The sequence below is a fragment of the Babylonia areolata genome, chromosome 22 (assembly GCF_041734735.1).
Source record: "Babylonia areolata isolate BAREFJ2019XMU chromosome 22, ASM4173473v1, whole genome shotgun sequence".
Taxonomy (NCBI): domain Eukaryota; kingdom Metazoa; phylum Mollusca; class Gastropoda; order Neogastropoda; family Buccinidae; genus Babylonia; species Babylonia areolata.
This window is the reverse complement of record NC_134897.1, coordinates 12,978,134-12,990,955: the sequence shown is the minus strand read 5'-3', so window position 1 is coordinate 12,990,955 and position 12,822 is coordinate 12,978,134. Positions and strand designations below refer to the sequence as shown.

The 12,822-nt window shown below is 43.1% G+C and overlaps 1 protein-coding gene across 1 annotated transcript in view; it reads right to left on the bottom strand.

Moving 5' to 3' along the window:
* The window catches only part of LOC143297194 (uncharacterized), a 124,174-nt gene that overhangs the window by 18,882 nt on the left and 92,470 nt on the right, over positions 1–12,822 (bottom strand). The window contains exons 29-37 of the mRNA XM_076609398.1: positions 11,430–11,534; positions 8,863–9,075; positions 8,125–8,350; positions 7,090–7,193; positions 5,816–6,121; positions 5,039–5,368; positions 4,276–4,475; positions 3,480–3,618; positions 495–638 (exon numbers count right to left, since the gene is read on the bottom strand). Coding sequence (XP_076465513.1) covers positions 495–638; positions 3,480–3,618; positions 4,276–4,475; positions 5,039–5,368; positions 5,816–6,121; positions 7,090–7,193; positions 8,125–8,350; positions 8,863–9,075; positions 11,430–11,534 — 1,767 coding nt within the window. The remainder of the gene's footprint in view (positions 1–494; positions 639–3,479; positions 3,619–4,275; positions 4,476–5,038; positions 5,369–5,815; positions 6,122–7,089; positions 7,194–8,124; positions 8,351–8,862; positions 9,076–11,429; positions 11,535–12,822) is intronic.

Below are 12,822 nucleotides of genomic sequence, written 5' to 3'. Positions count from 1 at the left end.
TGTGTCAATCTACTGATATGTCTACAGGTATGCACATGTGTATCAATCTACTGAAATGTCTACAGGTATGTACATGTGTCAGTCTATTGATATGTCTACAGCACATGTGTGTCAGTCTACTGATATGTCTACAGGAATGCACATGTGTGTCAATCTACTAATATGTCTACAGGTATGCACATGCGTATCAATCTACTGAAATGTCTACAGGTATGTACATGTGTCAGTCTATTGATATGTCTACAGCACATGTGTGTCAGTCTACTGATATGTCTACAGGAATGCACATGTGTGTCAATCTACTGATATGTCTACAGGAATGCACATGTGTGTCAATCTACTGATATGTCTACAGGAATGCACATGTGTGTCAATCTACTGATATGTCTACAGGTATCCACATGTGTGTCAGTGTATTGATATGTCCACAGGTATGCACACGTGTGACAATCTACCCAAAACTTTATTCAAAAAAGAAAAGTGATACTGCTGACCGGAGGTAAAGTTGAGGCTACGACAGAAGACAGCGGCGTCCAGGTTATCCCACTCATCATTGCACACCGTGCCCCACACATTGTCCAAAGCCATCTCCACACGGCCGCTGTTGGCTTTGCCGCCAACAAGCCTATATTTCACATCTGTTAAAAAAAATAAAAAATAAAAAAAAGTTTGAATATACACGCTATGTCATGTATATACAGAGAGACGGACGGACTCGATGGACATTGTTTTACTGCCATTGACAATACTATCCTTTGGCAAGGGGGACAATGTATGAACAAAAGAATTTTTATAGAGAAATTGACACACTGCTAAGAGTAAAAAGAAAATCAACGACAAACAAAAACAAAATTATAAAAATACAACATACTGTTAAGATTAAAAATGATAATAAAAAAGCTTGACCATCCAACTTTCTACAAAGTCATTCAGAATTATCAACTGTGGAACTAGCATCAGGGTAACAGTGTTTTTTCGATAACTATAAGGCTTCCGAAGATGATTTCTTTTTCCAACAATCCCATGCTAGGGCTATAAATTTCGCTACTGATCTTATTCTTACTTCATCAACTATCAAAAGCGTACTGGTAAGGTTCATGCTCTCTAAGTCTTCACCATTGAAAATTAAGCATTTCTTTCAAATTTCTTCATAATACTTACACATAAAGAGGAAATGAGTTTCATCTTCAACTGAAACACCACACATTCGACAAGAGGACCGTGCGTTCACCATATGACATTTTATTGGACAAATGCAAAGGCACCGAAAGGAAGCATTTAACTGCAAATGAATGAACTTTTTCCATTTCTTGATTACCGTAAAGTCCCCAGATTTCTGTACCATATGTTAGAATTGGTTCAATTTGTGAGTCAAATAGTTTCCAGAATATAGAGAAATCGATACAGTTAATTTTTTTAAGACTTATAATCTCCATTACCCCCTTCTTTCCTCTTCTACAACTTCCCATCCATGCACTTCGAAGACTCAACTTAGTTATAAACAGAAGACCTAAATATCTATAAGAATTTGTTACTGTAACCTCACAGTTTCCACAGAACCATTTTTCGTAAATTGAAAGATGCCTGCCCTTTCGAAAAGCCATTACATTCGTTTTGTCCAGATTTACTGTCAAATCTAACCTATCAGCCTAGCCCTATAGCAGTGTCTGATATAAGAATAACGTCATCAGCAAACAATAACAAAAACACTTCAACAGCACCAGGAATTAACTGTATGCCGTGTCTTCCCTTTTTTGTGACCTCTATAGCAAGTTCACTGATGACAAAATGTAAATAGTTGGGAACTCAACAAACAGCCTTGTTTAACTCCACGTGGGCTTTCAAACAGGTCAGAGTACACATATCTATCACATACACTTGCAAGCACAGAGTTGTATACACTTTTAAGCGACATACACTGTTTGCCATTTGTGCCATTTTTGTGTAGTATTTTCCACAACAGATTTTTGTTGACAGAATCAAACGCATTACAGAAATCTACAAAAGCTACATAAAGCTTTGTGTTTCTGAGTAGATATTTTTGGATCAGAGCATATAACATAAAGATATGATCCATGGTGCTGTACTCTGATCTAAATCCTGCCTGTTCTTTAATGATTTTTTCTTCTTTCCGTTCACTTCGATAGTCGTTTATTTAAAATATTCGTGTATACTTTACTAAGGTCACTTGTGAGGGCAAAACCTCTGTAACTGTCTGGATTGTTAGCACTTCCCTTTTTGTGCAGTGGGACTATAACAGATTTGGCCCATTCCAATGGAAAGACTCCCTCTTGAAATAATTCATTGAATAAAGCTACAAATAAGTCTACCACTATTTTATTTGAGTGTTTTAACATTTCACCTATTATCTTATCGGGCCCTGCACTTTTACTTGTTTTCAAACTCCTAATACTAACCACAATTTCCCTCTTCGATATTGGGTCATTAAATAATGGTTCTTCAAAGCTATCTGCTTCCAGGTTGTTATTCTCAGTATCCGCCACATCAAAGCTGTTAAAAATATGACGGAAACATACAGAGACAGATAGTGAGGGAAAGAGAGAGGGAGAGAGAACACATGCACAAATAAATACCTTTGTGCACACATTCATGCACTTTCAAGCAACCGGAACAAATCATGTCAACAAGACAAAGAAGACATGTGATAACCACTTAATCCAACACACAATTGGAATGGGGAAAAACAAACTACTCATCTTTCAATAGGACATTTCAAACCACACTGCTTTTATCTTTAACTTAGGCCTCTGCCCCGTTTAAAAACTGTAAATGAAAAAATAAGCTCCATTATGCTTCTTGTTGTCCCAAGTCGACTGTTGTCAACTTGTACCATGACCTTGACTCTTGACAGGGTTTCTGTTCTCTACTATGATCATAATGATAACATACCAAGTCTGATGAAGACGGGATGCAAAACCTTATCGCTCTTGTACATGGAAGCTATTTCTAGTGATGTGCCATACTGAGACCTTTGACCCCTGTTCTGCAGTTTCAATAGAGATCATGCTGTCCTTGAGGTTATGTCAAGTTTGACAAAAACTGGGTGTAAGACATGAGCTCTGTCAAACGTTTACTGTTTGGCCGAGTGATGAACATGATCTCTCACCCTGTTTATTATGTCAACTTATGAGGATGGCCAGTAAAGTTTTAGCTGTAACCCCAACTTGCGATGAGTGAGAAAATGCCAACATTTAATTCACCAAGCACAAACAGACAGACAGACTACCAAGATCAGATGTTCAAACCAACTCATTGTTGTTTACACATACAAGTCAATATGGCTGAAAAGCTAAATTTTTCCTGCAATGCCCACACATATCAATATTTCATTTTGGCTCCATACTGATGCTAAAAATATTATAATTCAAATATTCAATCAAATTCACACAAAGAATAATAAGCTATTGACCTCCGCAGCAAATAATCTACCACATAGTATCGACCCCAAATGTACTTACGGCTATTCATGTAGCAGGCAACGCCGGCAGAGTGCCCGGTGGTGCAGTTGCCCAGTGACAGACGGTCATTGTGGGGACAGTCCAGCAGACTGCTTTCATTGCCGCTACAGTTGAAATTACTCAACAGGTAGGGGCCGATCTGGGACAACAGAAAGAAGGCACTGGGTGGACAGGGTGATCTACAGGATGACAGGGATGACCAACAATGATGGCACAGAGAACATTCTGTAGAGTGTAGGTATTCAAACAGGCCTGAATATCCTCTTTGTGTTCACAAGCACGTTTACACATGGATGTTTGTTTCCATGAATGTTTAACATATCTCACTGCACTGCACTACATGACGCTGCACTTTATCTCATGCAATACAGTATACTCAACACTACGTTGCAAACATCACTGTATCACACAACAATGCACTGTACCTACACTCTCTACACTGCATGACACTGCACTAGAACCCACTGCACTCCTCGGTCTTCCTGTTACTGTCCAAATGTAGGAACAGCCATCCAGCTCTCTGTCCTTCAGTATAGGTATACATGTGTGTGTGTGTGCGTGTGTGTGTGTGTGTATGAGCTGAACTGGTAAATCTCAGAAGCGTTACACAACACAACACACCAATTACAATGTACGTCATGCAATTCAATACACTGCACAGCATAATAGTTGTGCACTGCACTGCCCTGCACATGAATTAAACTCTACTCAAACTCCCACTGCTTCTTTTTCAAAGACCTAACACAACCAAATGAAACAAGCATTTAAATACCCCCAACAGCAACCAGAAACCAACCTCTTCATGGTCCATGTACTCATGGGCATCTGAATGGCTGTAAGCAAAGCCGGAGTTGTATCCCTTGGCCTTGCAGAAAACCATGGCATCCAGGTCTGTCCAGTCAACAGCACAGATGCGTCCTGTGATACCCAGGTACTTCACTGCCAGACGTCCTGTGCCAGTCGCCTCAGACTCCTCATCAAAGTCGATCTTGTAATCTGACAACAGATAACCATCAGGCATAACCCAGGGATGATTACCAATACTGCTTCCCTTGACCTCTCCTCCTCCAACTGAAAAAGTAGTCCACCACACTAAATACACAAAGCATTAGTTACAGATACAGATCATATGTTCAAGTACAGGCATATGGCACAGAGAGAGTTTGTGAGGCAAAACCTTCATGACTCATGTCATGCCCATAACCTTTGCCCATAACCCTTTGCAATAAAGGTTTTAAATGTCCAAGTGCATGTGTGTGAGCATGTCTAATCTCTGATCTCTGTTTCTGGCTCATCCATCCTCGCAGACTTAGGGATGTGACCCTGGGTGGCTCAGACAACCACTTTCAGCTGCATCTTGTTTAGTTCAAACGGACATTATAGACAGGATTTATTTTTGTGTGCTGCACCCCTACAACCCCAGGTCCAAGCCATCTCCCTATCAACCAACACAAGCAAGTGAACCATGAGTGAGAATGTCTAGTTTCTTATCTCTTGTTTCTGGCACATCCATCCTTGCAGACTTAGGGATCTGATATAAACAGACAAGATCCACATACCCGTGTCATTGAAAGTCATGCCCTTCTCCTTGCAAATGACGGTGGGGTAGAGGCCAGAGAAGCCGGTTCCCGTATGGATGCAGTCAGCGAGGGACTCCTCATCCCCAGAGCAGTACATGGACAGCTGTGTGCTGATGAAGCGTGTTAAGTACCTGCTGGCCCCGGTGTATGCCGAGCAGCAGACAGCACGGCCGTCCTCATAGCCCAGCTCCTCACACACCTCCCTGGCCGTCATGTCGTCAAAGTTGTCATCGCTGATGAAGGTCCATGTGTCGTTGCGGAACACCTTGACCGCTCCATGCGACACGTCGTCAGAGGTACTGAGACGCACTGTGGGGTCAGATTCATGGTGGGTTAGTCCTTTGTGTGTGTGTGTGTGTGTGTGTGTGTGTGTGTGTGTGTGTGGTGTGGTGTGTGTGTACACATAAATGTACATATTTTGAATTGTTTCTTGATGCCTCTCTTGTGAAAATTCTGCAAGCGTAAGTTGAAATCAATGCAAATATGAACACAGGATTAACATTTATGTGATGCATAACTAAAAAAGAAAGAGAGAGAGAGAAAGAGAGAAACAGACAGACAGAGAGAGAGAAAGAGAGAGCTTGAGCAAAAGAGGGAGAGAAAGAGCAAAAGAGGGAGAGAGAGAGCAAGAGAGAGAGAGAGAGATCAAGAGGGAGAGCTTGAGAGAGTTGAATGGGCCCAGATGCAAAAAAAACTATCAAAAACCCACCACCACCACCACCAACCAAGCGGTCAGTAAACCCACTAAAAACTCACCATTCTTGTAACAGTGGACTGAAGCGTCAGAGCAATAGTATCTGTACTCTGACCAGCCTTCATGGGCACAGTCGTTCAGGTCCGACTCGTTCCCCCTGCAGTAAAGGTCTGTGTTGTAGCGAGTGGACACCGAGGTATCGTGTCTCACTGACTTACGGATGCCATCCACAAATCCCTGGCTTCGGCAGAACACCTTTGCAGAGCGGCTGTTCAGTGCATATGAGCAGATCGTACCCCACTCACCGTCCACACGGATCAGCACACGGCCTGAGTTGGTCTTGTTGCCTTGCATTTTGAAAGCCAGACCTGTGGAACATCATGCTGCACTGTATTACATTGTGCTCAGGTTTTATCAGGTCCATTCTGTGAAAGACTGGTATATACTGGACTGTGGTAAGTTCCTTTTCATTGCAATGTACTGCATCATTCAGCATTATTTCTTATTGCATTATTTCTGGTTTATCACAATCATACATGAAGGCTACACATGTGCAGTTTGCTAAAGACAAGTTCAATGATTCACAATTCAAAGGATTTTTTTTCCTCAAAAATGATATTTAAACAAACAAGCCTATTCTACTCTAATGGAAAGACAGAGACAGAGATCCAAGTGGTGACAGTCTGTATGTGTGATGGTCTCAGGAAATGCATTCCACAGTTCTCCCACCCTTCCCCTCATGTCAGAATTTGGGATGACTGCTGCACACAGGGTAATCACCTCTCCAGGGGCAAGTCATTCAGTCAAAGTAATTGAGAGGGAGGGAGGTACAGCTTCCTTGTCCCTTGCCATTTCTGGTTATGGAGCTGATATGTCACATGACAAGTAGGGTTTCCAGACAGCTGCTTACACTAACAAACATCTATTAAAGAAAGGAAACAAAATGAAAACATCTGTGCTGATTCTGTAAGAATAGAATAGAACAGAATAGAATAGAATAGAATAGAATATGTCTTTATTACCAAGTGTACCGGGGTCACAAGGAATATTGGGGGGGGGGGGGGGGGGGGGGGGGGGAGATACTACATAACAAGGTACGAACAAAAATCAAAAATCATACACAAACACAGATACAGTAGAAATTAGGATACATACTAGTGCATATCAATATAAAAACTTGTGCATACCCACACATGCACACACTGCACACATTCACACATGCGCACACACACACACACACACACACACACACACTCTCTCTCTCTCTCTCTCACACACACACGCACATTTGAACAGAAGCCACATATTACATGTGGATGGGGCTGAATGGACTTACCCAAGGTGTCGTAACAGAGAGCACCAGCCATGTGTATGTTTCTGCATTCTGTGACATGGCCAACGCCAGTGTGGGGACAATCTTGTAGGCGGGTTTCATTACCGCTGGAACAGAATCATTTGGGTCTCGACACATGAGTATATATATATATTTTTTGGGGGGAGGGGGAGGGGAGTGCAGTGGGGTAGGGGAGGGGAGGGGGGCAGTGTATGCCCTCGAACATACCTGTAGCAATTAATGATAATCTCTAAAAGCATACAGACATGCATGTACACTTAGGGGTACATATACATCTGCTTACAGACACACATGCACGCAATAATTACAAACCAAACTGCCGTGGTGAAATAATTAGTGTTGCAAACTGACGGATGGGAGGACGCAGGTTCGAATCCCAGATGATGATATGGATACTTATACAGTACCTAACCTCAGTGCGCTGTACAGACACTGAGTCATTTGCACAACAGGCTGCCTACCAGGGTCGAGTCAACTGACAGTTGCCATTCGATGTTTATCATTCCTTTCCTGAGTCATTCAATCAGGTTTCAATCACACACATACAGACATGTAACATTTTACGTGTTTAACCATACTGTTTATTTACCCTGCCATGTAGTCAGCCATGCTCCATTTTGGGGGGTTCGCATGCTGGGTATGTTCTTAGTTTCATGATATGGAATACAGGATATTTAACATGTGTATCTGATCTTCTGCCTGCATATACACACGGAGGTTCAGGCACTATCAGGTCTGCACATATGCTGACCCAGGAGATCACAAAAATCACCACTCTTAACCAATCGGGTGCAACACAAAAATCACCACTCTTAACCAATCGGGTGCAACACAAAAATCACCACTCTTAACCAATGGGGTGCAACAGGGATCTAACTCCAGAAACTCAGGCAAGAAATCAGCACTGACTCTAACCATTTCAACGGGCTGGTCTGGCACACACCAGTCCTACCCCTCCCTCCCTGCAACCCTACATGCCCTAAACAAACATCATGTATCATAAGATTCAAAACTTACGTGCAGTTGAACTCTGAAGCCCAAAAGGGTCCCGAATAGTCATAGTAGTACCAGTTGCTGCGGTAGTGGTTGTAGGCCTCACCATTAGCAAATCCCAACTCGCGGCAAGCCACGCCCGCGTCAACATCATCCCAGAAGTCACTGCAGATTCGACCCTTTGTACCCAGGTAGGTTAGTGCTATAGCACCCGTGTAGTCCTCTCTTCCAGCAAAGGATATGTTGTAGTCTGCAAATTGATATTGTGATCACAATTTTCCCTGCATACACATGCAACAGTATGCCTGAAGACAAAAAGACAAGTAAAAAACATCAAAACTTGTTATTACAAATACATATACTGAGAGTTACTTAAAACAGAAGTTTGGCTCTGTCCATTTTCAGCGGAATACACCAGATAAAATTCTGCTCACTTATCAATGAAACACTATATCCCCATGCCAGCTCCATTGATCTTCTTCCACACAATCCTTTTTTTTTTTAATAAAAAGATTACAAACACATCTCCATAAACATTTTCCTTCATATCATGACAATGAACTGAGTTCAATATTTTTCTGAAATCACACATCCATGGAATGAAAATGTATTGGTGCAGGGGCTGCTGGTGGTAACAAATAATGCACACAAACACACAGACAAATACATGAAACATCTTATATTAACCCTTTCCCCATTCAAAACACACACACACACACACACACACACACAGGCAGCACTCAACTACCACCACCCACTCACCTTTAGTGTCATTCGTGTTGTAGCAAGCGACTGAAGCATACTCGTATCTCTCACAATCAATGTTAGATGTGGACGATGAACACTGTCTCAGGAGGCTCTCAGTACCATTGCAGTGGACATTGCCCATGACAAACCTGCCGTAGGAGTATCCGTGAGGAGCACAGCAGGAGTAGGTCAGTCCGTGACTGAAGCCCAGTTCCCGACACACCACCGCTGAGCAAGAGGAAGTCACAGGGTCATGAAAATAATGCAGATTACAATCCTGAAAAAATTGGTGATTTGTAATCAGGGACAGAAGTAAATGGAGGCATGAGGGAAACGAAGACACTTTGTCAAAATAGGAAATACCTTCAATCCAAGCAACCTGCCAACCAGCCAAATCATCCACCCACTCACCAAGGAACCAGCTATCCATTCAACCAACTAACCTGTTTCAACCAATCTATCAACCCTCTGACCAAACCAATCAGCCACCCACTGATCCATTCAGCTAACCATTCAACCAGCCCATCCACCCACTGACCAACCAATCGTCCATTCATTCATCAACCATCCATCCATTAAATGCCCTAGCCAACAGACCCACCCACTGACCATCCAACCATTCATCCATTAAATCCCCAGCCAATCCACCCACCACTGACCAACCAACCATTCATCCATTAAATCCCCTAGCCAATCCATCCACCACTGACCATGCAACCATTCATCCATTAAATCCCCTAGCCAATCCACCCACCACTGACCAACCAACCATTCATCCATTAAATCCCCTAGCCAATCCATCCACCACTGACCATCCAACCATTCATCCATTAAATCCCCTAGCCAATCCACCCACCACTGACCAACCAACCATTCATCCATTAAATCCCCTAGCCAATCCATCCACCACTGACCATCCAACCATTCATCCATTAAATCCCCTAGCCAATCCATCCACCACTGACCAAACAACCATCCATCCATTAAATCCCCTAGCCAATCCATTCACCACTGACCAAACAACCATCCATCCATTAAATCCCCCAGCCAATCCATCCACCCACTGACCAACCAACCATTCAATCCCCTAGCCAATCCATCCACCCACTGACCAACCAAACATTCAATCCCCAGCCAATCCACCCACCCACTGACCAAACAACCATCCATCCATTAAATCCCCCAGCCAATCCATCCACCCACTGACCAACCAACCATTAAATCCCCAGCCAACCCATCCACCACTGACCAAACAACCATCCATCCATTAAATCCCCCAGCCAGTTCACCCACCCACAGAACCAACCATCCATCCATTCAATCCCCTAGCCAATCCACCCACCCACAGACCAACCAACCATCCATCCATTAAATCCCCCAGCCAATCCATCCACCCACTGACCAACCAACCATCCATCCATTAAATCCCCTAGCCAATCCATCCACCCACTGACCAACCATCCATCCATTAAATCCCCCAGCCAATCCATCCACCCACTGACCAACCAACCATCCATCCATTAAATCCCCTAGCCAATCCATCCACCCACTGACCAACCATCCATCCATTAAATCCCCCAGCCAATCCATCCACCCACTGACCAACCAACCATCCATCCATTAAATCCCCTAGCCAATCCATCCACCCACTGACCAACCAACCATCCATCCATTAAATCCCCTAGCCAATCCACCCACCCACTGACCAACCAACCAACCATCCATCCATTAAATCCCCTAGCCAATCCATCCACCCACTGACCAACCATCCATCCATTAAATCCCCTAGCCAATCCATCCACCCACTGACCAACCAACCATCCATCCATTAAATCCCCTAGCCAATCCACCCACCCACTGACCAACCAACCATCCATCCATTAAATCCCCCAGCCAATCCATCCACCTACTGACCAACCAACCATCCATCCATTAAATCCCCTAGCCAATCCATCCACCTACTGACCAACCAACCATTCTACCCCCTACCCAATCCATCCACCCACTGACCAACCAACCAACCAACCAACTACATGGAATACAGTTCTTTAAAGGAGGAAAGGAGGGAAAATGCGGCCATGACTTATGGACCAGTGCACAGTAAGACACAAAAGGACCCACAGTACAATCCAGCACCTAAAGGTCTGAGGCCTGCACTTTCTGGGTCCTGTCACAGTACTGACTGGGCACCACACAGGAAGACCCTTCAGTGACCCATGCACCATAGTCCCCCACATTTTCAACACAGCTGTAGGGAACTCTGTATTTCATCTTCACTGCAGATTTTCAATTCAGCAAGAAAAAAGATTTGCCAACAGAAATAAACAGCCAGATGAGTAAATAAAATCAACCAACCAAGCACTGAACAAAAGTAGCAATTCTTACTGGCAGCCTTACTGGCAAAGGGTAAGGGTAAGCCTAATAATTCTTAATGGGTAAATAAAGTGAGCCTATCAATCAAATCAACACAATGTGAAATACTTTCTGGCAGCCTTACTGTCAAAGGGTAAGGGTAAACCTAATTCTGAAAGGGTAAATAAAGTGAACCTACCAACAAAATCAAGACAAGGTGAAACACTTACTGGCAGCTTTATCGTCAAAGTCTTTCCCACACACGGGACCCCATCCGTTAGTCCTATAGAACTGCAGCATTCCATTGGCATTGGTGGTCCCTCTTATCAGTCTTACTGCACACACAAGTTCACACACACATAGATATTGCACACACAGGACATTATATACTGGTTAAAAAAAAAAAAAAACCAAGTGAGTCAAAAAAGGTTAAAATTTCCCATAGCCTTTTATGGTCTGAGGGGCAGTGAACTCAAATCCACTGTGAACAGAGCACAGCACAGAAAGGTGGGGCCCTATCCTCTCTTTACGCTGTTTTAATCTTCCCCGACCCAAGTCAGATACCCGTTCACACCTGGGTGGGGTGAGGAAAATGGGAGTCAAGTGCCTTTCCCTAGGACACAGCACCATGCTGAAACAGGAGGTCTCGCACCCTGATCACTGGTGAACACTGGATCAGAGGGCCAACACCTGACTCTGCCATGGTGCCCCCTTTACACACAGGTACACACACACACATACACAAAAAAGATAAAAGAATATGACATGTACACACACTTACACCATCCTCCCCCATGTCCATCCACACACACACACACATACACAGCATGCACATACATATGACACACTGGCATCCTGAACCATGCTCATGCACACAAATAAACAAGCAGTTTCAGTTTCAGTTTCAGTAGCTCAAGGAGGCGTCACTGCGTTCGGACAAACCATATACGCTACACCACATCTGCCAAGCAGATGCCTGACCAGCAGCGTTACCCAACGCGCTTAGTCAGGCCTTGAGAAAAAAACAAAACAAAAAAACAACAACAAACCCCCCCCCCCAAAAACGGGGGAATAAATAATAGATAAGCTTACATAAATAAATAAATAAATAAATGAATAATAATTATAATATAGAAAAAGGTAGTAATAATAATAATAGTAATACTAATAAAATGATAATAATTAAAAAAGAAAAAAAAAAAGAAAAAAAAGACAATGATGATAAATAAGCGAATAAATGTAAAACATGAAGACACACATTCACACATACACCCACACATGCATAACAGAAATGCACCAAACATGCAGTTTCACAGATATGAAAGCACAGTCAAATACATATAAACGTACATGAGCTCCAACACACACACACACACACACACACACACATTACCTTGCACCTCCTCTACCCCCCTCCTCCACACACTCATTTCTTGTCTACGTATCGCAGCTTCCACGGCACACACACACACAAACACACACACACACAAACACACACTCATAGAGATGAACACTTACTTGTACAAGCACACACACATACGCCCATATCTCCCACCCCCAACCCCACACACATATATACAAAGATATATATATATATGTTCCAATATCCTGTTGCTCCCACAG